We start from the raw sequence: 21,515 nt of genomic DNA on the forward strand, positions 1-21,515 counted from the left end.
AATATTTATATAAATTTGGGAAGTAATGTTCAATTCAAGTTTACATAAAGTAAAATATAATACGAATATCTTTATTAACATAAGAATTCGTAATACAAGATCAAATAAAATATATAGATGTATATAAACTTCAGAAAATAGGTTAAAAGTAGATCATTTTTAATTAAATTGAATACAATTATTAATACAAACCTAAGAATTTCAATTAAAAATGTGCAAATATAAATTAAATAAGTTAAAGTTAAATATTTAATAAAATAAAACGATTTATTTTAACATAAGAAGGTAACGTCAAAATGTGTAAATGGTCAATAATAAAATCAATAAATGTAAAACGTGTATAATATGTCTAGTGTTGTATTGGTCTTCAGAAAGACCTTAATGCTAAACTGCTCAGTTAGTTTAATTCTTACACTAATCGTTCTCTGCGCGGCTTATTTCCGGTCATAACTCTCACATGGCTGACTGCAAACCTCCTGAAAGTCTTGTGGATTACTCCTTTATAAAAAGTTAAGTCTGCTCCATCGATTATCTGCTGTGTGTCCATGTGTGTGTCCGTGTGTGTGTCCGTGTGTGTGTGTGTGAAGCAGGCAGGCCTCTGTTTGAACTGATGAGTGTGTGTTGTGTATATATAGCTCTTTTTGTTTGGGTGTGCCAGCCAAAGTGCAGCCGCCTGAATATGATCTGTGTACATTGTGTGTGTGTGTGTGTTTATCACAGTGTGTGTGTTTAATCCTCAGATCATCCCCTATTCATCCTCTCATCCTCCTCACTTACAGCCCCTAATCCTGTCATCCCTGCCTCTCTTTTCTTTCACCCGGCCCTTTATCCATTTATCCCGTTATCTTTCGCTAGCATCCACCGTGCTAGCCTATAGCTGCCTTATTTTACCCCCTCCCCCCCCCCCCACCCTCCAGTCACTTCCCCTACCATCCCTCTGGAATCAGTTCTCGCCAGCCTCAGCAGATGTCTGAAAGCTTGGCATCATGGTTTTTTTCCTTCCTTCCTTCCTTCCTCCCCCCCATGCAGAGTTCAGTCCCTCCCCCATATGAAAATGCGGCGCAAGGAACTGCACTCTCATCTCAGCCAATTAAGCGCCTCCTATAACAATACCAGTGGTGGGAAGAAGCGAGGAACCGAGCCAGTTTAAAAAAAAAAAAAAAAAAAAGGGCGCAATGCAGCGAAATTCATGTGCATGTTGAGGTTCAGTATCCGGGCGACTTCTTCCATCTCTGTGATGTGCAGCAGAGAGATCGAGCAGGCTACCCACGCAGCTTTAGCTACCTAGCTTATCTACAGACTGGCCTACCTACCTACTGCTGCTTTTTTGGAGCTGCAATAAATAAATCATCAAAAAAACGCTGCAATGCAGTGGGGGTCGCCTTCTTGTTCCTGTGGATAGAAGATCCTCCTTCCTGTTTTCCTTTCTCTCTCTCTCTCTCGGGTTTTTTTTTGAAGACATCTTTCTGATTTAGGGATGGATAATGTAGGGACTTGTTCATGCACTCATGGATAGAAGATTCTCCTTCCTTCCTTCCTGGTTCTCTTTTTCTCGAGGGGTTATGAAGACATCTTTCTGATTTTAGGGATGGATGGTATCTATCAAGGACGGACTTGATCCTGTTATCGTGGATAGAAGAATCTCCTTTCTCCTGTCAGTGGGTTTTGAAGGGAAACAACATCTTTCTGATTTAGGGGATGGATGATATATATAAAGGAGGGACTGACTGAGCGAGGGAGGGAAAGTTTTTAAAAAGAGGTGGGCGGGAACAAGAGGAAGCAGTAAGGCGAAGTGTGTGAGTGACAGAGCAAAGAGAAGCTGTCAGGGAGGAAGAAAGACGGAAAAGGCCCGAGGGAGATCAGAGGAAAAAAAAAAGTGACAGGCTGGACGAGGAGTGCAAGAAGGGACACCAAAAGGGAGGAAGAGGGGAGTGGAAACGAGGGAGAATTTGAATGTGTGAGACAGACGTGGACTGAAGCCATCGTCGGCTCATGGTCTTAGAGCGGGGGAGAGGAGGAGGAGAAAACGAGAGGGAAGGGGAGAACTGGGCAGCAGTTGTTCCTCTAGATCAGACCATGATGGGGCTGTACTACCAAGCAATGCTACCGGTAAGTTCCCAGCTTCTTTCCGTTAAACCGTGCACGTGTCGCAGCATAAACAAACAGTGATTGATGATGCCGTGGCGTTGGTTTAGCTCGGCTTGATTGGAGCTGTAATTGCCGGTGTTTATATTATATTATGGCCTGTTTTTAAAGGGGGGTGTGCTGTGGCTTGGCCCAGGTGAGGCCTTTTTTTGACAGATAGTTGGCAGAGCATCAGAGAAACAGTGGGGCTTGTCCCTGCAGCTTTTTACTTTTCTATTTCTTTAACCCCTTGCACTCGTGTGTTTTTGATGATTCCTGGGGGAAAAGATCATGATCTTGGGTTTAAACTGCTCTGTATTTCTGCAGCATGCTGTCACTTGAGTGTCTGTTGAGTAGTATGTTGCTGACAACATTCATGTCACTCTATAAACATAGTTACTTAACACTGCACCATTTGGAGGGGTGCAGGAATGAGTCCTAAAACATGGAAATGAGTTAGCATTTAGCAGTTCTGGTTCGTTTATCTTTTTTTGATGGGTCAGGAAAAGATCAGTGTTCATCACAATCTTACGATATTATGTTTTACATCAGTAAATATCCCACTGGTGGATGTCCGCAGTTGCTAACTAGAGGGCTAAATGAGAGGGCTAAACGTCACCACCCCCAACATTAGCCGCCTTTAGCTTAGCGGTGGTGATGTGAAGTCATGTGACCGTGCTGTAGTTCCTTTATAGCCCAACATTAGCCGCCTTTAGCTTAGCGGTGGTGATGTGAAGTCATGTGACCGTGCTGTAGTTCCTTTATAGCCCAACATTAGCCGCCTTTAGCTTAGCGGTGGTGATGTGAAGTCATGTGACCGTGCTGTAGTTCCTTTATAGCCTAACGTTATCTTTTTACTTCTGGAGACTGTATTCATGTGTCCATTTATATTTAACATGTAAATAGCATAAATATTTATTTGCAACTGATCTTACTTTCTGCAGAATTGCAAAATCCTATGGAGAAATCCAATTGGCTTTCTGTCGAGGGAACCCTAGCGATGCTAACATCCAGGTTGGCCTACAAAAATACACCATCCCTGCACCAAAAAATGGTTTATGCTAATGATGGTAATAATACATTTTACTTATAGAGTGCTTTTCATGGAACTCAAACCACTATATCCTAAAGTTCATAAAAAAACACAAATATCTAAAACACAACAATAATGACAGATTGAAAGCACTTCTGAAAAGCTGAGTTTTGAGTTGAGAAATAGGTAGGCTTCTCTTAGCCTACAGTGGGCGTGTCCGTCTAAGACAGCCTGAGGTTCTCCGGCTCTGTTCGAGCATGTTCCTGCTCTTGGGTTCCTCTGGGCCTTCAGGAGGCATCGCTTGCTGGGATTTTGCGGAAGAACATTCAGACACCAGATAGCAACCCCCCCCCCACCCCCCCCTCGCTTTGCGTTGACATGTATGTACAGCCCGTGCTGCATGCCCCGGCCGCCACGCTGACTGCACACATGTGTCATGTTATATTCCACATGTCTGTGCGTGTGTCATGTCACGTCATGTGCACGGGCGGGGTGGAGGCCGAGGTTCTGCCGAGCGATTCGACGGTGTCATCCATGCTGTCCATGCAGTTTAAATTTCATCTGTCTGACGATTGAGGGAGACAGGTGCCAAGGCACAGTTGTTTCAGCGCACACACACACACAGACACACACAGACACACACAGACACACACACACACACACACACACACACACACACACACACACACACACACACACACACACACACACACACACACAGCAGTTGTTGCCAGGAGTAGTTTACCCCCCTTTCTTTTAGCACTACAGAAACACATAGCTGCTGTTGATGAATGCACAGCAACAACACACGTTTGGTAACAGACCCTCTTCATGCATCTGCACGTCCTGCAACCACATTAGAACTCAAATACAGAATCCTGCTTTTACATGGTGCAGTAGAGGTTGTCTCTTTACTCGTCCTCTCTCCCCCTACCATTTGTTCTCCCCCCTGCAGCTGTGGGTTAAACAGATTGGAAACTTGAAAGTGACGCCATATGGAAGATGATGGTAGTAAATACAAAGGTGTTACCAGGCGTTGGTGTTGGTTCCATGTGGGAATGCACTTTAAAGGTGACACACCACCAGGCTCATTGTCTACGTAAACCTTTATGGTACAGTCCACTGTTTTGGGTGACACCTCAGTACTGTTACCTCTTTGTGCCTCATTTCAATTGACTTAACGCCCTTCTGGTACCAGGTGTTTTATCTCTATTTCATTTTCCACTGCGGATAGTACCTCTTTAATGCAAGCAGGTAAAGAATCACCTCAACCACACAGAGGAGTTTCTGCACTTTGGCTGACGTTGCGACCGCTCGTGGCGGTAGCGTAGCTGGTTATAAACAGCGGGTTTCTGCAGGATTTCCAAAGACAAGCTAGTGATGATTTATTCAGATCTGCAGTGTGTTCACTCCACCCTTAAGTATTGGTTCAGCTCGCTTGAAACCTTGACCAATAAAAATACCAGGTGCTATTCAAAAATGTTGCCAATGGAAAACCAGAACAAAAAACTGGCCAACTTTCATGTGCACATTGAGTTTATCCCCTCCCTCTCTCGCTGATTCTCTCAGTGTATCTGTAGAAGTCCAGAGGTGTTGCATCATCCCTTTAACCCAACTGCTTGGCTCTGAGCACACGAGGAAAGGTGTCGATCCAATCCGCTGTTACACTGAGTGGTTTGCAATGCAGCTGAATAGCATTTGACTGCTTAGGCCGCCTGACTTCTACCACCTCCCATATTATCTCCACAAGACTGCTTGGTTAGCCAGCGTACGACAACAGGCCTTCAAAGAATTTGCAAGAGATCCACACCCAAGTGTGTGTCCCTCAGGGTTCAGTGTGTGTGTGGGTGTGTGTGAGATAGTGTGGCTCATGAGAAAGGGACAGAGTTTCACAGCTGCCTCTCATAACATGTTGACAAGTACCTGTTGGTTTTGCTGCGTCAGGTTAAAACAAGAGGATTTACACTGCCAACTGCGTCTAGAGCTCTGCAGGGGTGACGCATTCCTTTAGGCCTGCTTTTGGAATATCGCTGAAATGAATATATGTGGCAAACCCACGTAAATGACACTTGCACGCTTGTTCAGCAGGATAATTTCCACATTTACACCACGTTTATGTTTTTTGAAGCATAAACCACTGAGCTAACATTAGCCGCCTCTTAGCGTTGGAGAGGGGAAGTCATGTGACCGTAATGTAGTATTTAACGTGCTGTAATAGTTAGAAAACATGTCTTAATGCAATCTCCAGAAGTAAAAAGCAAATGTAAGTGTATAAAGGAACTACAGCACGGTCACATGACTTCAACTCACCACCGCGAAGCTAAAGGCGGCTAATGTTCAGCGTGATGACGTTTGGTCGTCTCATTTAGACACTTTTGAGCATCCGTTAAGACACGTTAAACCTCTGGACAAATACCAGTGGGGTATTCACCGAGGTGCTCTATGTCGTAGAGCAAGATGTGAATATCTGTTCAGCTTGTTTTAACCACAGACTTTATTTCAGGCGTTCAACGAAAAACACATTCAGAAAAACATTGACTTAAGCGGGATAACAGCGAGTGCTTTAAACCATTTCCGTGATCATTGCTGCACGACTTCCTTTAGCTTCTTTCATGGAGTTATTCTGTGGGCTTAAGGAGGTTTTCTTGTGTGTAGCAGCTCTTACATTAGAAGAAACACAGTCTAAGCACAGATTAAGCACTAAACCAAAGTGCAGACACCTCAATATCGGGGCCTTAATGCACTGCGTGGCACCGCTGCACCTCAGGGTTAACTGTTTTCTCTGTGCTCGTACAGCCGTGATGCTATTGTCCGACACTAATGCTGCTCTAACTGCCACCGCCCAGGGCTGTACGCAGTGGGTCGAGGTGTGGAAACACTCGGCACGTTACCTCACCGCTAAACACACGCACAGAAAGATGCTTTTCTAGCGATGCAATGCACATAGGTGCAGTTAATGTATGCAGCATCTCTCAGGATTGCTCCCCCTGCGTGGTGCTGTTGAAGCTCTGCTGACAGCGTAGCCTCAGCTGACTCTGCAGCATCGCTCCGTGCGGCTGGGTTTTTAAATTGGACCTTTTCTGCAGATGTCGTGACAGCAGTGTTGAAAAGAAAATCCCCCTCTTGCTGCGTATACTCAGAATTAGCAACGAAGGAATGCATTTAATTATTCTCATCGGACTAGCACTGCATCATGCAAATTGAATTATTCAGATGCTCTCTTCGTTGTCTTTAGTATTGGTTTTATGGATCCTCGTGGATAAAGCTCATTAGGGTGCACAATGTTTTTTTGAACTGCCACATAGACAAGTGCATTATCTAATTTGCAGTCGGCACAATCTTTGATAAATGGCCACATTTTATGCAAATATCTGGGTCATTTTACTCTCTGTCAATCAGTGTGGAAAAGCTGGATTAAATACCTATTTAATAAGTAGTATTTCCACATCAAAATACACAATAAATTGCTAGAGTTATGGACTGTCATCATCACATATCTCCAACAGTAAGACAGCTGTGTGTTTTATAAAATCGCCTGTCAAAGACGTCATATACCCCCTCCACTCTTCTCGTTGCTCCAAATGACATACTGCAGGTTACACGCTACACTTACAGAGTGAATGTCAATCAGTGGTTAGGTATGAGCAATTTGAACATGGCGAGCACATAATAAGTAATACAGAGGAAGTCATAGCTCTGACACATGAATCATAATGCGTCTGGATAATGACGGGCTGAGGCAGGTTACGTGTGTTTTTCATCATTTATAAGAAGCATTCATCATATTCAAAGTGGCCCTTTTATGCTAGTGTTCAGGTTTCAGTGTTCCTTTGACATGCCAGCTTCCAAAATGTCAACAACATATACTCATTTTTATGAATAAATATATAATTGAACAAAGTAATTACAGTTTTAAAGTCAGTAATCGATTCATCGGGGGAATATTTTCTAAGTGAGACATTAAATCCATCTTTAACATTTCAAGAAATAACAGAAATAGTAATAGTTGTGTAACAGACCGCGGGAATGTCTTCAAATATCTCAATCTGTTTGACCAACAGTGGGTGGTCTTTTATGAGCAGCTGTGTGGTGAAGCTATAAAAATAATGACAGCCTTGCGAGCGGTGTTGTTCTTTTGTTGTTCTGTAATTGCACTAGCGAGCCATGATGAAACAGAACACAGAACAAGAACACCATCCTCGTATTCAATTCTGATTATTTAGGTTGTACATTAGTGTTAGTCTGTTGTAATATGTACAAAGGAGAAACCAAATCTGAATTGTGCATTGGCCTTCTGTTGTCGTATTGCCCTGTACGTCGTAGCGTCAGAGAAAGGCTGTCAGTGAGATTATGATGATGATGATGGTAATGATTATCAGATCTGTCACAAACAGACGAGCTGTGTGTCACAGACTTCAGCACCGTCAGACTCCGAGCTACTGACACTTACAGACAGCATTGTATTTGCCTTTAGGTTAAATCGGAGCTTAGATAGAGGGCACATTTTGTCACTGTTAGCCAGCGCATCATAAACAGGTGCAGGAATGAGTCCTTAAGCCTGGAAATGAGTTAGCACTTGAAGTGGTGTTAATATGTGGCGATTATCCGGCTGAACAAAACGTATTAGTATCGCAAACGTTTTTTAGCCACAGATCTAATATTCTGAAATCCAATTGAAAAATCCCATTGGCTTTTTTGCAGAGGGAGCCCTTTCAATTTTAATTCTCGGGATGTCCTACAGAATACGGCATCCCTGCACCACTTTATTGACTTATCTCTAAGGAGCAGTCTCTGTGTAATCTGATCGGCTAAAAGTCAGGAAGCAGCGACAGGAGGTTCTCCAAAAAGGCGACCATACAAGGAGATGGGCGGCGGCCTACGCTTTGATTGACATCACAGAGCTGTAGATGTGAAATCTTTGAATGACTTGAATGAGGGGAGGTGTGGGGGGTTTATAAGATATCTCCCTCTGGCTTTCATCAAGCGTGGCAGGCGAAGAGAGGGTAGGAGTTGGGGGGGGGGGGGGGAGAAAAGAGGCAGATTGCACAGGGAGAAGAATCTGTTCAAGGGTGTTTTTTCTACACTCAAACACGCAACTTTGCAGGCGCTAAATGAACAGACGAATGGTTCTGAATTGGCATGTTTGATGAGCTTCAGTAGCAGGTTAGTGTCTGCTTCTCTCTGGGTGGTGAGAGGCTGCAGACAGACACGCTCGACAGGGTCTGCCGTGCAAAAAAAAAAAAAACAGTCCTCCCATCCTCCCCCTCATCTTTCACCGTGTATGGAAAAACATATGGTGTCTCAGGTAACACAACTGCTGCCTGTCTGTGTGTGTGTGTGTGTGTGTGTGTGTGCATGAGGGGAGAGTGAATGGATGAATAGGTATTCCTCCAGATGGTCCTCTTTGTTGTATCAGATTGAAAACGTTTCTCGCTCTTTATCTCCCTGAGTCCTCCTGTTTTCTTACCTGTGGAAAGTTTGCAGCAGATATAACTCTAATACGCCGTGTCACACTTTCCCATAATCCCCCTCCAGTTAACCCCCCCTCCCCCCCCCCCCTGCCCATTCCTTTTTCCATTATTTCTCTTTTCCTTCCTCCCACCCCTCCTCTCCTTTGGACTATATGATGCTGCCATGTAGGGCAGTACTGCTCCTCAGTCAGCGGGTCAGGAATGCCTGTGTGGATTTAACAGGGGTGTTATCTCCAGCTTTTCTTCTACTGACGACTTCCATTTCACCTGCCTGTTTATTAGTTCATCAATTAACACTGCCCTCTGTCGTTTGTTATCGTAAGCTTAGTAAAAAATCATTATACCTAGTTAGGTAAAACAAACCCGTAAAGAGGCCCTAGTATACTCATTCTCAGCTTCATATCAGTATGTAGTGCCTCTACTGTCTCCATGCTCTAATGTTCAGAAAGCTCTTTATGTTTCTCACACTGCCTGTGCTGCAGCTCCTCTGTTCACCCCTCTGTCTGAAACCAGAGCCCAGTCTGCTCTGATTGGTTATCTGATCTGTTGTGACATGTCTACAGCTTAGAGATGTCCCGCCCCTTAGCCTATCACGTACAATGCGTCGGAGCGCTAGTCAATAGAAGCACGAGTGTTACAGAGTGGTGTCACTATGTTACAGAAGTAAACAAAGGAGTCTAACCCTAACCTTTGGGAGTTTAGCCTTTGCAGACCATTTACACGCACAAACCTTTAAAACGTGCTTCAGGAAAGGGAAAAATCCCCATAAACGAACAAGGACTGAAATGGATTTATTTTAGTCATCATGACATCATGTGGAAGCATTGTGTTGTGACATCTAGTCCATTTGGCTCAGGCTTCACCGTTTTTTTTTCAGCTAGGATCCTTGGGATAGGATAAACAAAATAGCTTTTATGAGCCACGAGCTGCTTCTCTGGCGCCCTTAAGCATATTCTGCAGAGCACATGATGATACTAGGACTGCATTATCAGCAGCAGCCAAATCCTTTTCAAGTGTGCACTCCAGCTATTATATCTTAATAATACCAACACACCACGGTCAATATCACAGAACACGTGTTTTATATTGAGATACAACGTGCTCAGGGGTTATGGAAGTGACGTTAGCGCCCGCATACTATATTTCTCAACATTTGAAAAGCTGCAAAGCTTTTAAAGCTGTAAAACTTTTCCAAAAAGTCCTTTAGTCAAAATACGGAGAAACGGTAACAAATCATTTCCAATTTTATTACATATTTTCAATAACAAAACACTCTGCCCTTGCGCATATTTGTCAGTGTTCAGCTTTTCAAAAACAGAATTTGTATTGCGGTCAAAAGAAATGCTGCCCTCACACTCGCTGCACACAGGGGCACACACTCAGGAGTTTCATTCATTACAGGGAGAGTTGGTTTACCTAAAAGTGCTCAAGATTTAACAAAGCATTCTAAAATATGAGGAAAGACATTCAAAGCTTCATTTCTTAACCTCAATAAAAGCTCTAAATAAAATGAAAACAGGACATTTGTGCAGCCCTGGGTCATGGATACCCAGCAGTCCAGTCAATTTGTATTTATTCATCAAATCCAATTTAAATCAAACCCTCTGTGACTCTGATTATCTGACACTTAAAACATGATTGAGCACCCTTTGTACGTGATTAAGTCTAATCCCTCTTTGTGTAATCAGCTCTAACCTTCTAAATACTCTTTAAATACTCTGTTTTCTACCCAGCATTTTCAATGTGTGTGTGTAGGTGCGTAACCCCCGGGCTTTACTATGCATATGGGACACACCCTCATGAGTACGGGCTAGTGCATGCTGAAGAGCCCACATGTCCTAACAAGAACACCTAGCCCGGGTCGGCTAATGCCTCACCGATGAATGTCAATGCACCCCAGTCTCTGTCTCGCAGCCTTTTGATGCTTCCTGTCGGGATCCGTAGCACATGCTCAGCTTTCACACATTCCTCCATAACGTACATTCATCCTCGCCGCAGTAAAAGGTGTCAGCGGACGACTTTACCAGATTTCTTTCCTCCTTTATCTTTTGGGCGCAGACCCCAGAAGCCGTCTGTGCTGCAGATGGGTTTCCTAGCCTCAGCTGGAGGAGGAGAGTGAGCAGTCGGGCCGCAGGATTAGAGGGAGAGCGTTTGCTCTGCGGCATCACACTTATTCGGTCTAATTAAAAAGGCCGTCTGGAGACCCACTGTCTCCCGGCTTCACCCGGCCCATATTCAGCCCTCGGAGGAGCAGGGGTTGATGGGAGATGCTGTGTGTCACGCTGCCTGGTCTGGTGTGGAGAGGACAGCCTTGACCTCGCTGTTTGTCTCAATTCAAATGGCTTTATTGGCAAGACCATAATGACATACAGTCACGCCAAGCATTGTACGATTGTAGATCATTTACATCCTGAATCTAAACTAGAACATTTGGAATCATTTGTTGAGGAACAAAGGAAATAAATACTAACATCTTTGCACATAAACAAAGAAATTCAACCTCCACCCCCTCCCCGTCTCATTTCTTAACCCCTTTCTTAAAAATATGAATGATTCATTATTGTGCAGAAATGAACGGATAAAACATAAAACAGTTCAATACAAAAATGAACCTATTCCTCTCACTCTTTGCTGCAAACAGACATTGTTAAGATGCCCTTGGGTGTGTTTGCAGGGATTGAAGCAAGCAACATTGCAGAGTCACCACACACACACTTGCAAGATGAGATGTGTGTGTGTGCTCCAGGGCAGCAGCTATAGAGCCTCTGCAGACGCTCCGGCTGCTGCTAGTTGTAACGGTGCGCAGAGGAGCAGATCCTGGGGGCCGAACTCCCGGCTGATACGCAGGGAATCTGAATTATAGATGGGAGTCTAAAAGAAATCCCACAAATAAACAGGAACACGTTTCCCACAATGCAGCAGCAGCAGCCGCGGTGAACATGTCACGGGTGACGAGGCACAGTTAGAGGTTTTTATCTCCCGTTGGAACCGTGGAAGCATCTTTTGTATCTCAAAGCGTGTATCGAATTCTCTCAGCCTCAATAATAGATGTGTTTTCAGTAAATATTTCACGGTCGGCTGACTGCAAACTCCGAGATATGGAGGGAGGGGAGGGGAGAAAGAGGGAGAATTTTAACAGGCAGGATTTTAACCCAATCTCCCCCATCAGGACGCTATAAGCACTGCTCCCATATTTTAACTCGTCCCTCTCTCTCTCTCCCCCAGGGTGCTCAGGACTCGACAGGAGGACAGGAGGGATTGGTGGCCCCTCCCTTCGCAGCGTTCCCCCCTCCACCCCCTCCTCAGAACGGGCTGCCGGGCACAGAGTTCGGCCCCGGGGCCATGTTTGTTGCTGGGGGCCAAAGCACAGCAGAGGTAGGGGTCGGGGCCAATGGAGCCACCCCCATTCCCTCCCCCAACAACAACAACAATGTAAGCATGCAGAATTAAGAATCAGATTTTTGTGTGAATTAAAGGACCTTTGATTATCTGTATTCAGTAATATTGCAGTCGTAGCGCTTCATAAATCCTTGCTTACGAGCTACCTCCTTTTAATTGCTTTAATTGTTAGGAGGCTAATAAGTCAGACTGAGATTGTAAACATTGCTTTGTGTCATTTATGTTTTGTTTATCTTCAGAAAAACTGTACAATCTCTTGAACCAAATGTGCAGTGTGTGATCTTTGGGCCACGTACATTTGAAAGACACTATCCTTGCTAATCTAAAGCATGTTGTCTTTGTTAGCGTCTTAGCGTGTTAGCATGGTGACACAGCTCGACACACTGCAGCTGAGTGCCTCCTCACATAGCATGCCTGGCTCCATAATCACATTTCCTTTTAAGATCCAGTAGAAATGATAATGCTATTACACGGTTATATCAAGACTAATAGCTCTCTGCATCATTTCCATCAGGGATACATTAAAACGAAGGTATAGAATTGCTTTTAGATGCTAAAATAAACTCAATTAAATTCAAAAAGCTTTATTGGTATCACCATAATGACACGCATGTTTTATACAACTACAACATCTTATCTCCCCCCTACAGGGTAAGACAGAGGAGGTGTCTCTGGGCGAGGCGGGGGTACAGTGCGGATCAGTGGATTCAGGAGGATCTGTGGGAGACCCCTCGGAGGCCAAAGGGACCCCCAAACGCCTCCACGTCTCAAACATCCCCTTCCGCTTCCGGGACCCCGACCTCAGGCAGATGTTTGGGGTAAGAAAGTGGGGAATGTTGTGGGGCCACTTCTTCTTTTTTGATAGCGACAATAAATCCAGTCTAGACGCCCCCGGGACCTCCTGCTCTCGAGGGTTAGGGGTTTCATGAGAGATGATGTAATCAAACTACCACAAAGGAGAGACCCTCATGGGGTTTTGTTGCTGCTTTAAGGGGACAGTTGGCTGAGTGTTAGCATGAGTGACTATATCAGATGTAGTTATGCGCAGCTATCTGGTAGAAAGTAGACATAAAATCTGACTCGGATAATCAATGAATTGTTCATTTATATTATTTCTATTGGCTCATGTGGGGACATCTGTTTCATTTCTTTGTTTTATGAGATTGTAAATGTTACAAACAGTAAATTAGATAAAACACAAGCACTCAAATGCATTTCAGAAATATGGGAATATTCACAATTTCCTATTTAAGTACATTCTAATTACTTATGTAACAGAGTGTTTTTGCACAGTGGTATTGCTACATTTAGGGGTAAACATCTGAGTATTTCAATGCAAAAGGATGAGAGGAAACTCATTGAAATGTGTGCGGTTGTGTAACAGTGACACCTGGTGGTGAGCTGTGGCAACTGACTCAGTCACAAGTTTTCTGATACAGCTCAAAGATGTCATTGACTGTTTTCTCTGTCTCTGTTTTCCCTTTTATGTGTTTGCAGCAATACGGGAAGATTCTGGATGTAGAGATAATTTTCAATGAGAGGGGCTCGAAGGTAAGTGCACTGATGCTGATTTATTCTCTGAAAACCACAGTACTAACTCCATGTTGACAGCACACTTTGTTCACTTTCACACAAAAAAACAGCTCTTTTTTTATAGGATGAATTGTTTTTTTGCTGTTTTATAAGAATATTGTCTTGTGAATTAACAAAATAACAAAGTATAACTGGTATTTATTGTTTTTTTGCAACAAAACCACACAATGTTGACACAATTTCCACTTAAGTAGGATAACTGTCCCCCAAATGTAATATTTAGCTTCTTTTGTATAGATACTCTTAGGTATAGAGACTCCTGATTCTTTTATTTAAAGGTTATTTTGATCCTTTATTATACAGTAATAGTGTTTTAAAGGGTCGTTTGAGGCCGGTTTTGAACCTGCGTCCCAAGACTCTTTCTTCTTCCGTGGCTCGGTGTACTCCCTCACCACCCACACTATCTTCTTGCTCCACAGGGTTTCGGCTTTGTGACGTTTGAGACCAGCGCGGACGCAGAGCGAGCCCGGGAAAAGCTCCACGGCACGTTGGTGGAAGGTCGTAAGATTGAGGTAATTTTCCTCCCTCTCTCCCTCCCTTCTTCATCTCCCCCTCTTCTCTCTTCTCGTAATTCTGCCTGATCACTGACTGCTAGCTAGCTCCCATGCTCCCTTTAGTGATATGCTCTGATGCAGCCCACTGGTTTCCCACTCCCTGGTCCCATTTTTACATTTTTGTATTAAAAGACTTGTTTCCTTCTTGTTTTTGTTTTTGTGGTGGGGGTGCAAGAACACTACATCAGGCATGCTGGGTACTTTTCCTCTGCAGCTTTTATTTTTCACATTAAGCTTTCTCCCCCTCTCACTCGACTGGTAGCCACACTGATGTTTTTCTGGCAACATGTGAATGATGTTTGGGCACCGGAGGGCTTGGAGAGGAACGCAGTGGAAGGAGGATGCATGGCAGATTGCCGTCTTTATTTCCCCCCCCCCTCCCCATCCCGTCTTCCTTAGTGTAGAAGTCCTTCTGTGTTCCCCCCCTCTCCCGGTGCTGTGGCTAAGTGGTTGTGAAAAGCTTACGGCTCCTGGTGGCAACAGCAGCATGCTGGGAATCACGGCGCATGTTCACTCTATGGAAGCCTGGATTCTGGAGGTGCGTTCACACCGGATGCGAAGCGAATGTTTTACACGTCGTGATTACACGTTGAGTCAGTGCAGAAACGCACTTAGACGCAAATTTGTTCCGGGCAGCGTGAATACAGCGACCGAAGCAGTTCAATTCTTACAACTAGAGGGATAAATTAGCCTGCGCTGTCTCGCGAAAAGCCAATCAGCGGTGAGAATCTCCACCTCTCGTTACTGACGGAGTTGAATCAGAAAACCAGAACAAAACACCAACTTTGGCGCTGGGTGACGGAGCTAAGAGAATCAGTGTTTATATATATGTCCACAAACCACCAAATGTGTATGGCATGGCGCATACACTCCCTGCGTTCTGTCTGTGTGGAGTTATTGGAGTGTGGACGGAGCAGCTTCAACGGTAACTTAGCCTAGCCGCGTCGATCCGATCTCCATTCAGAAAAACACGCATTTTCAACAAGTGTGTCATTTTTTCGGCATTGTTTTGATACGAGTATTACAATGAAATCGCGGCAGAATATTTTAATGTTGTATCTACATGTAGATAAGCCCCTCCTCCTCACGAGCACGTCTTGTTTGAGTGACACAAGTAAACACAACTAAGAGCCGCGGTCAAACTCGCGCGAGATGGGAGTCTTTGCTTCGCGGCTGGTGTGAACGCACCGTTGCAGATGTGTGCACTTTTTTTCCGGTTGCAGACTCCATGTGTGTTCCGGTTTCTTAAATATTGTTTGTTTTTTACTGAAGCATGTGAGTCAATCAGCCAGTTTTGGATCTTTGACCAACGTCTCTAAGCCAGGATTTCTGCATGGGCTTACTGTGGTGATTTCAACGTGGTGTGTGTGTGTGTGTGGTGTGTGTGTGTGTGTGTGTGTCAGTTCCTGCATGACGGATGAAGCTTTTTTTTTGCTCTAAGTTGTGGTGGTGAATGAAATACAGCCACCTGCATCCACTGGTTCAACATCTCCCTTCGCCCTCAGCCAATCAGCAAGCTTGATGGATACTGATGGAGCCGATTCACACTGCATCAGTCTCACACACAACATTTATCCTCCCTGGCATTACTCTGTTTCCCTCCACACATTTTGCATGAGATATCAGTGACTGGGATTAATCATAAAGCAGTTACTCTTCGTTTTCAGGCGCCACTTTGCATGTTGTACCTCCACTAGTGGTGTAGTGAGCTGCATGGAGGGGCCAGGAGTCTCTTTCTCTCTGTTTATGGTGCATGGGCTTGAGGAGACAAAAGGCTGGCGCTGGATCAGTGTTTATACATTCTTTCAACGGAGGAGAAAAACATTTCTATTTGAGGCAATGCCATGTGGCGGTTCTGCTTTCTGGCAGATGTTGCACAGTAACTCTGGCTTGAATTGCTTGTTTCATTTCAGAGTTATGTTGAATTATAGATAAAAAGAGTTATTATAATTCATTAATCTCTGAAAGCAAGGCGTACTGTATATAATGGTTGTTGTGTGTGACTGTGCAGATCACTGGCATGAGTTTAGTTGACTTAGGCTGCATGGTCGGTATTTCATCATGGAAATATGTGACACAGCTGGATGTATTTTCTTGCATGTTTGTCCGTTTGTTGAATTGGTGATGGGATTTGTTCAGTTAGCATGAAATCAGTTGCACCTGGGTGCCTCGTAGGCTTCACTGAGCAAAAGGCTGAATCCCGAGCTTTTAGAGGCAGTTGTAGAGGAATGATTTTACAAAAACGAGTACTGACACTTCTCATTCTTTGTGCATGTCAGTCGGTTAGTATTTATTCTCACAGCTCAGCAGCCTGCATGTTATGAAATAGAAAGGGGATTTTTTTTGTGCTTAATGTACTTCTCTTTGTCTGGATTAAAACTCTGCGCTTTGAAGAAGTCAGGTTTCCTGTGTGCTTCCAATGTATCCATGTAAGTGGCCCAACTACACTTTGTCTCTACCTGCTCCTCTACCCCATCTCATCACCATTCATTCTATATATAGACTCCTACCGGTCTATATATAAAGGCACCTCCACCCACTCATATGATTGTGCGTATGCTCTAACATTGAAATGGTGAAGCTGCTCTCACTCATTACATCTCCTCACATTTTGGCTGTCATTGACTTGTGTTACTTTGACTGTTAGGACATCATTTATATATTTCTTCCTTATGCTGCAGATACTGGCTGTACAGGAAGTGCATTAGGGTTCCTGCATGGTCTCATGTGTGCAACCACAAACCTAAATTAGTAAAATTGAAATACAAAACAAAGAAGTCAATGGTTGCGCCAATTGGACTTTTTCCTGACCATTGAATCCCATTGAGAAACACCAACAATTCTTAACAGCTGGTGGTCCAATTAACCTAAATTATATCGTGTTCTGAACCGGTTTCTCTAGAGATGACAGTGGAAAGGTCTACATGTTTTCTGATGTATTGTAACAAAAGCAGCTAGATTGATATTCGGATAATGCGAACCTCCGCCGGGGCCAATGGTGCTCCCCGAATGGTCCAATTTCCCTGAGTTTGGAAGCTGTTCTACCTACTGGTGTGTTCAAGAGCATTAAATCATAATGTGGAAACAACATGGACCCTACAAAGAAGACATGTTGTGTTTACACGAGTCATTAATGGCTATTTCCAAGTCGTTTTTCCAACTTGAGGTAACTTTTCGCATGGATTGTCCAAGTCAGGACACCTCATTAATGCAGCATAAACGCCCTATCTCTCTCAGGGTTAATGGAGGTGAAACATAATTTGTTGTTATTGGGATCCGCTCCAAATTTTAATGGGTTCCTCCCCGGCAAATGCTTCACCCTTCCACCAAGTTTCATGAAAATCCAACTCACCGTTTCCCTAGTAATCCTCCTGACAGACAAGCAGACAAACAAACCAAGCCGAACGAATATAACCTCCTCGGCAGAAGCAATTAACTACAGCAATAATAGTTCCATTGTCTCTGGGGATGCAGGACGTACTAAAGCAGTAAACCCTTGGTCTTTTTTTATTATTATTAATCGACACGAAACAACCAGCGCTGCACAAAAGGTCTACCTCGTTTTGCATCGACCTTCTGGAGAACTTCGTGCTCTGCTTGCTGTAGATTAGTGCAAAATCCAGTGTAGTTTTGCCACGGCAAGGGACAAAAGTGAAGCAATTACTCACGTCAAAGGCTCTGAACACGTCCTCAAAGGATCGGGCGCTTTGTCGAGACCACGCTGAACCCTAAAGGCTCCTGTTCACGAACTCTAAAGGTTGTGTGACAGGAAGTGACTGTTCCTCTAAAGTGCAGAGTTTTAGACTGACAGATTTAAAGCAGTGCTCTGCATGCAAAGATGGGGGAATTAAGAGCGTCACCAGTGCATGGATTTGTGCGGCGAAGACGATACGAAGATGTTATTGCTTTTGTTTCTGCATGTTCTACCAACCATCTCACTCCTGAATGGGACTCTGTTGGTCAGCTCACTTTGGGTCCTAAATCAGCCATTTCCATAAACCTTTTGGGGCGATTTTGTTCAGCTGTTTGTGAGTTGTTGGATGGGTGATAGCCTGAGGTGAAGGCTTACCAGCTCCCCATGTCATAAACCCTCCTCTTCTTCCTCCTCCTCCTCCTCCTCCTCCTCCTCTTCTTCCCTTGGCTTTGGATTGGACTGGTTCTGTTTTTGTTATTGAACGTTTCTTTTGCTGCATGATTCGGATCGATTCATGAATGAAATGTGCGAGTATCCGTGTGTGTTTTTGCTCTGAGTGGAAACGTAGAAACGGTTGAACGAAAAGGGGAAAGAGTTTGCACTTTGCCCTTTCCAACCCTCTGTGTGTGTCGTCTCTCTCTCTCTCTTCATCTCTTGTTGCCAGTCAAGTTTGTCTTTCTGTCCTGTTGTGTTTGATTTTGAAAGTTTTTCTAACCTTCTTTTTTGCCATCATCACTACCTGCCTTATTCTGTTTCCATTTATCGTCACCTGTTTTGTTTTTGATATCACGTCCTAAATTATTGTTTGACAACTTTCAGTATGTTATTTTGTGGTGACCGGTTAAAACTTTAAGGAAATTACGGACACTTTATTCAAAACCAATCAGACTAGATTTCCTTGATTGATCCCAATTTGGGACATTTTCAAACATGGGCTCTTCCCTTGTGGCCCAACCCAGCCTCACAAGAATGAGTCAATTATAGCCCAACATTAGAGAGGCCCTATTATGCTTTTTGGGGTTTTCCCTTTTCTGTAGTGATGATTGTGATGTTTTAGTGCATCGGAATGGTCTGCAAAGGCTCAAATATGCAAGTCCCCTCCAGAGGAAGTTTCTCTCCCATACACTCAAACCTCCTATTGGCTAGCGCTCCAACACAATGTATATGATAGGCTAAGGGGCGGGACATCTCCAATCAGAGCAGACTGGGCTCTGGTTTCAGTCAGAGGGTGAAAAGAGGTGCTGCAGCACAGGCAGTATGAGAGAAATAAAGAGCCTTTTGAACATTAGAGCATGGAGACAGTAAATACAAATATGAATGTGAGCATGAGCAGAATACGGCCCCTTTAAACTAACTACAACGATTCTGCTGTTGATAAGAAGGGTGTTGTGTTGTGCATTTGTTTCTTCTCACTTTTCCTTGGAAGTGTGCCGATTCGCTGCTTCCCAGTGCATTCAGCAGGCTAGTTTCCGATTTAAAGATGAGGTTGCCCCACATTTCCATTCCCCTTTCCCGTCTCTCGAGCACCGAATAACTTCCTGTCACTGCTCCGATCGTTTTTAATGATGCTCTGAGCTCCGTTAGTCATCTAGAGCTAGCATCCTCTCTCCCTTTTCCTTCCTCTTTCTTCTTCTTCTTCTTCTTCTTCTGAGCTGTAACACTGCTGCTGCTATCAGGGTTTTTTATTTCACGATGAGCAAAGGAGTCGGGGACGGGGGGGGAGATATCGTTTAGGTTTCTTTTGTTCCTATAGGATTATTTGTTCCTTTATTTATTATATTTTTTCTGTTTCCCTGACGACTTCTGTGTGTTGTTGTCAGTCTCCACGGTAACCACTCGCTGTTTCTACGGCAACGGTAAGTTGTGTACAAACATCTATCACTGAACTGACCCCTTCCCCTTTCCCATCCCACCCCTGAAAATTTAAAAAAGGGCATTTTATACAGTAGTTTGCACAGTTTAGCATTATTAGCATTTTTAGCATCAGCTGATTACAACAGAAAGAAATTAGTACACACACACACACACACACACACACACACACACACACACACACACACACACACACACACACGGACACAGCATCCCTCAACAGATGGATTATTTTAGCGGTAATATTGTCTCCACATGCCCGTCTCCCCCCCCCTCCCCCTCTCACACCATGTCATTAACACCTCACTGGGAATGACCGAATGTAATCACCCTCCTCTATGCAATGACACGGCTATCCACAATCCATCTGATTAATTCTCCATTTGGACTCAATGTTTTATATCTAGTGTGCATTTTCTTGATTAATAACATTTAGAAGAAGAAAGAAATCAACAGAATTGAAATTAAGCTTTTGCTCCCTGTTGCTTCTCTACGATTTGCTTTGAGTGAATGCAGGCGCCCGAAGCTGCAGGGCAAATAACGACGCTCTGGTTCTGAATCTTTATTAAGATTCACTTCACTTCAAGCTTAGTGTGTATTTGGCAAATAACCAATTGGAATCAGCGTGCAAAAGTAAAAGGCGTTAATGTTGCTAATGTACGTCATGTAGCTAGCTAGCATCCCGGTTTACCGTATTGTCGCCAGTTTCAGAAAGTCTCGTCTTTACTTTAAGACGGTTGATTAGGGCCATTTGAGGTAGCCTAATTTAATTCATTAAAGATGAATATTGTTAATTTAAGTGAGAAAAAACACGGACACCCTTGGAGATTGAAGCGGTAAATGTATGACAAAAGAATCTAAAATCCTCCCATAAATTTCAATTATTTTAGCATTAATTTACAGCTTATTTTTGGAGGATATTTAGTTTGTTCTTGTCAGTTTCAGATAATCCTCCTCACAGGGTCTTAAAAAGAGTTAGGGGTAATTAACCAACAATGGCTATAATACACCTTTGCATTAATGCCTTTTTAAATATCACCCCTAGTCTTTATTTAGCCGTATCATAACCAGCTAGTTGTACATGCTGCTTAAAAAAAAAATCCTAATTAGCGAGAAAGAAATGTGGGTATTCTCTGAGATTAAAGCGGTACATTTAGGAGGAAAAAACCTCCAAAAAATGATCTCGTAGAGGTAGAACTTTTGTGTTGATTTACAGCATCAAAAAGAGTTCATATAAATACATGGAAATCTAATTCTGCTGCTCCAAATGTGGTTAAATCAGTGTTGCCGGTGTTGTGTAACCATATGCATCTCTAAACCGATATGGGGTTTACCGTACTGTGTTTTGGGTCTCTTTTTATGCTGCCATTTTCTTTTTCTCTTTTTGGTTTGGTTTTCTTGTAGTGGATTGTCTGTGTACTAGCAGTCGTAGTGGTAGTCGTAGTGTTCTGGTCTTTAGTTTGTGACACACAGTTCTAATGCCTGGCAAAAAGTGTCTCATGTTTATTTAATTTCTCTCCTTTTTTTGGGAATGAGGATTGCTCTCTCACTCTCCCTCTCTCTCTCTCTCGCTCTCTCTTATCTCTCTCTTATCTCTCTCTCCTCTCTGTTCCCTCCATCCTTTGGTGCTCTGTTTCTCAACCCACCACATATAATGAGATTTTCAGGAGAATGGTCACCAAATCTAATTGCTTTATTTGAATGATGCACCTTGGGATATATGTTTTTTTTTTAAACAGTAATTGTTATTTTTTGTGTTGCTCATGTACATGTTC

At 43.5% G+C, this 21,515-nt stretch overlaps 1 protein-coding gene across 4 annotated transcripts in view; it reads left to right on the forward strand.

The window, feature by feature from the left end:
* LOC134878142 (RNA binding protein fox-1 homolog 2-like) overlaps positions 1–21,515 on the forward strand; it is a 52,215-nt gene that overhangs the window by 16,767 nt on the left and 13,933 nt on the right. For 3 of the 4 annotated variants that reach the window (XM_063903988.1, XM_063903989.1, XM_063903990.1), the window contains exons 3-6: positions 11,854–12,060; positions 12,678–12,845; positions 13,525–13,578; positions 14,040–14,132. In XM_063903988.1, coding sequence (XP_063760058.1) covers positions 11,854–12,060; positions 12,678–12,845; positions 13,525–13,578; positions 14,040–14,132 — 522 coding nt within the window. Of the gene's footprint in view, positions 1–1,137; positions 2,110–11,853; positions 12,061–12,677; positions 12,846–13,524; positions 13,579–14,039; positions 14,133–21,515 lie in introns of those variants that run through there. The other variant, XM_063903991.1, reaches the window with a different exon arrangement.

Source organism: Eleginops maclovinus, chromosome 16 (assembly GCF_036324505.1).
Source record: "Eleginops maclovinus isolate JMC-PN-2008 ecotype Puerto Natales chromosome 16, JC_Emac_rtc_rv5, whole genome shotgun sequence".
Classification (NCBI taxonomy): domain Eukaryota; kingdom Metazoa; phylum Chordata; class Actinopteri; order Perciformes; family Eleginopidae; genus Eleginops; species Eleginops maclovinus.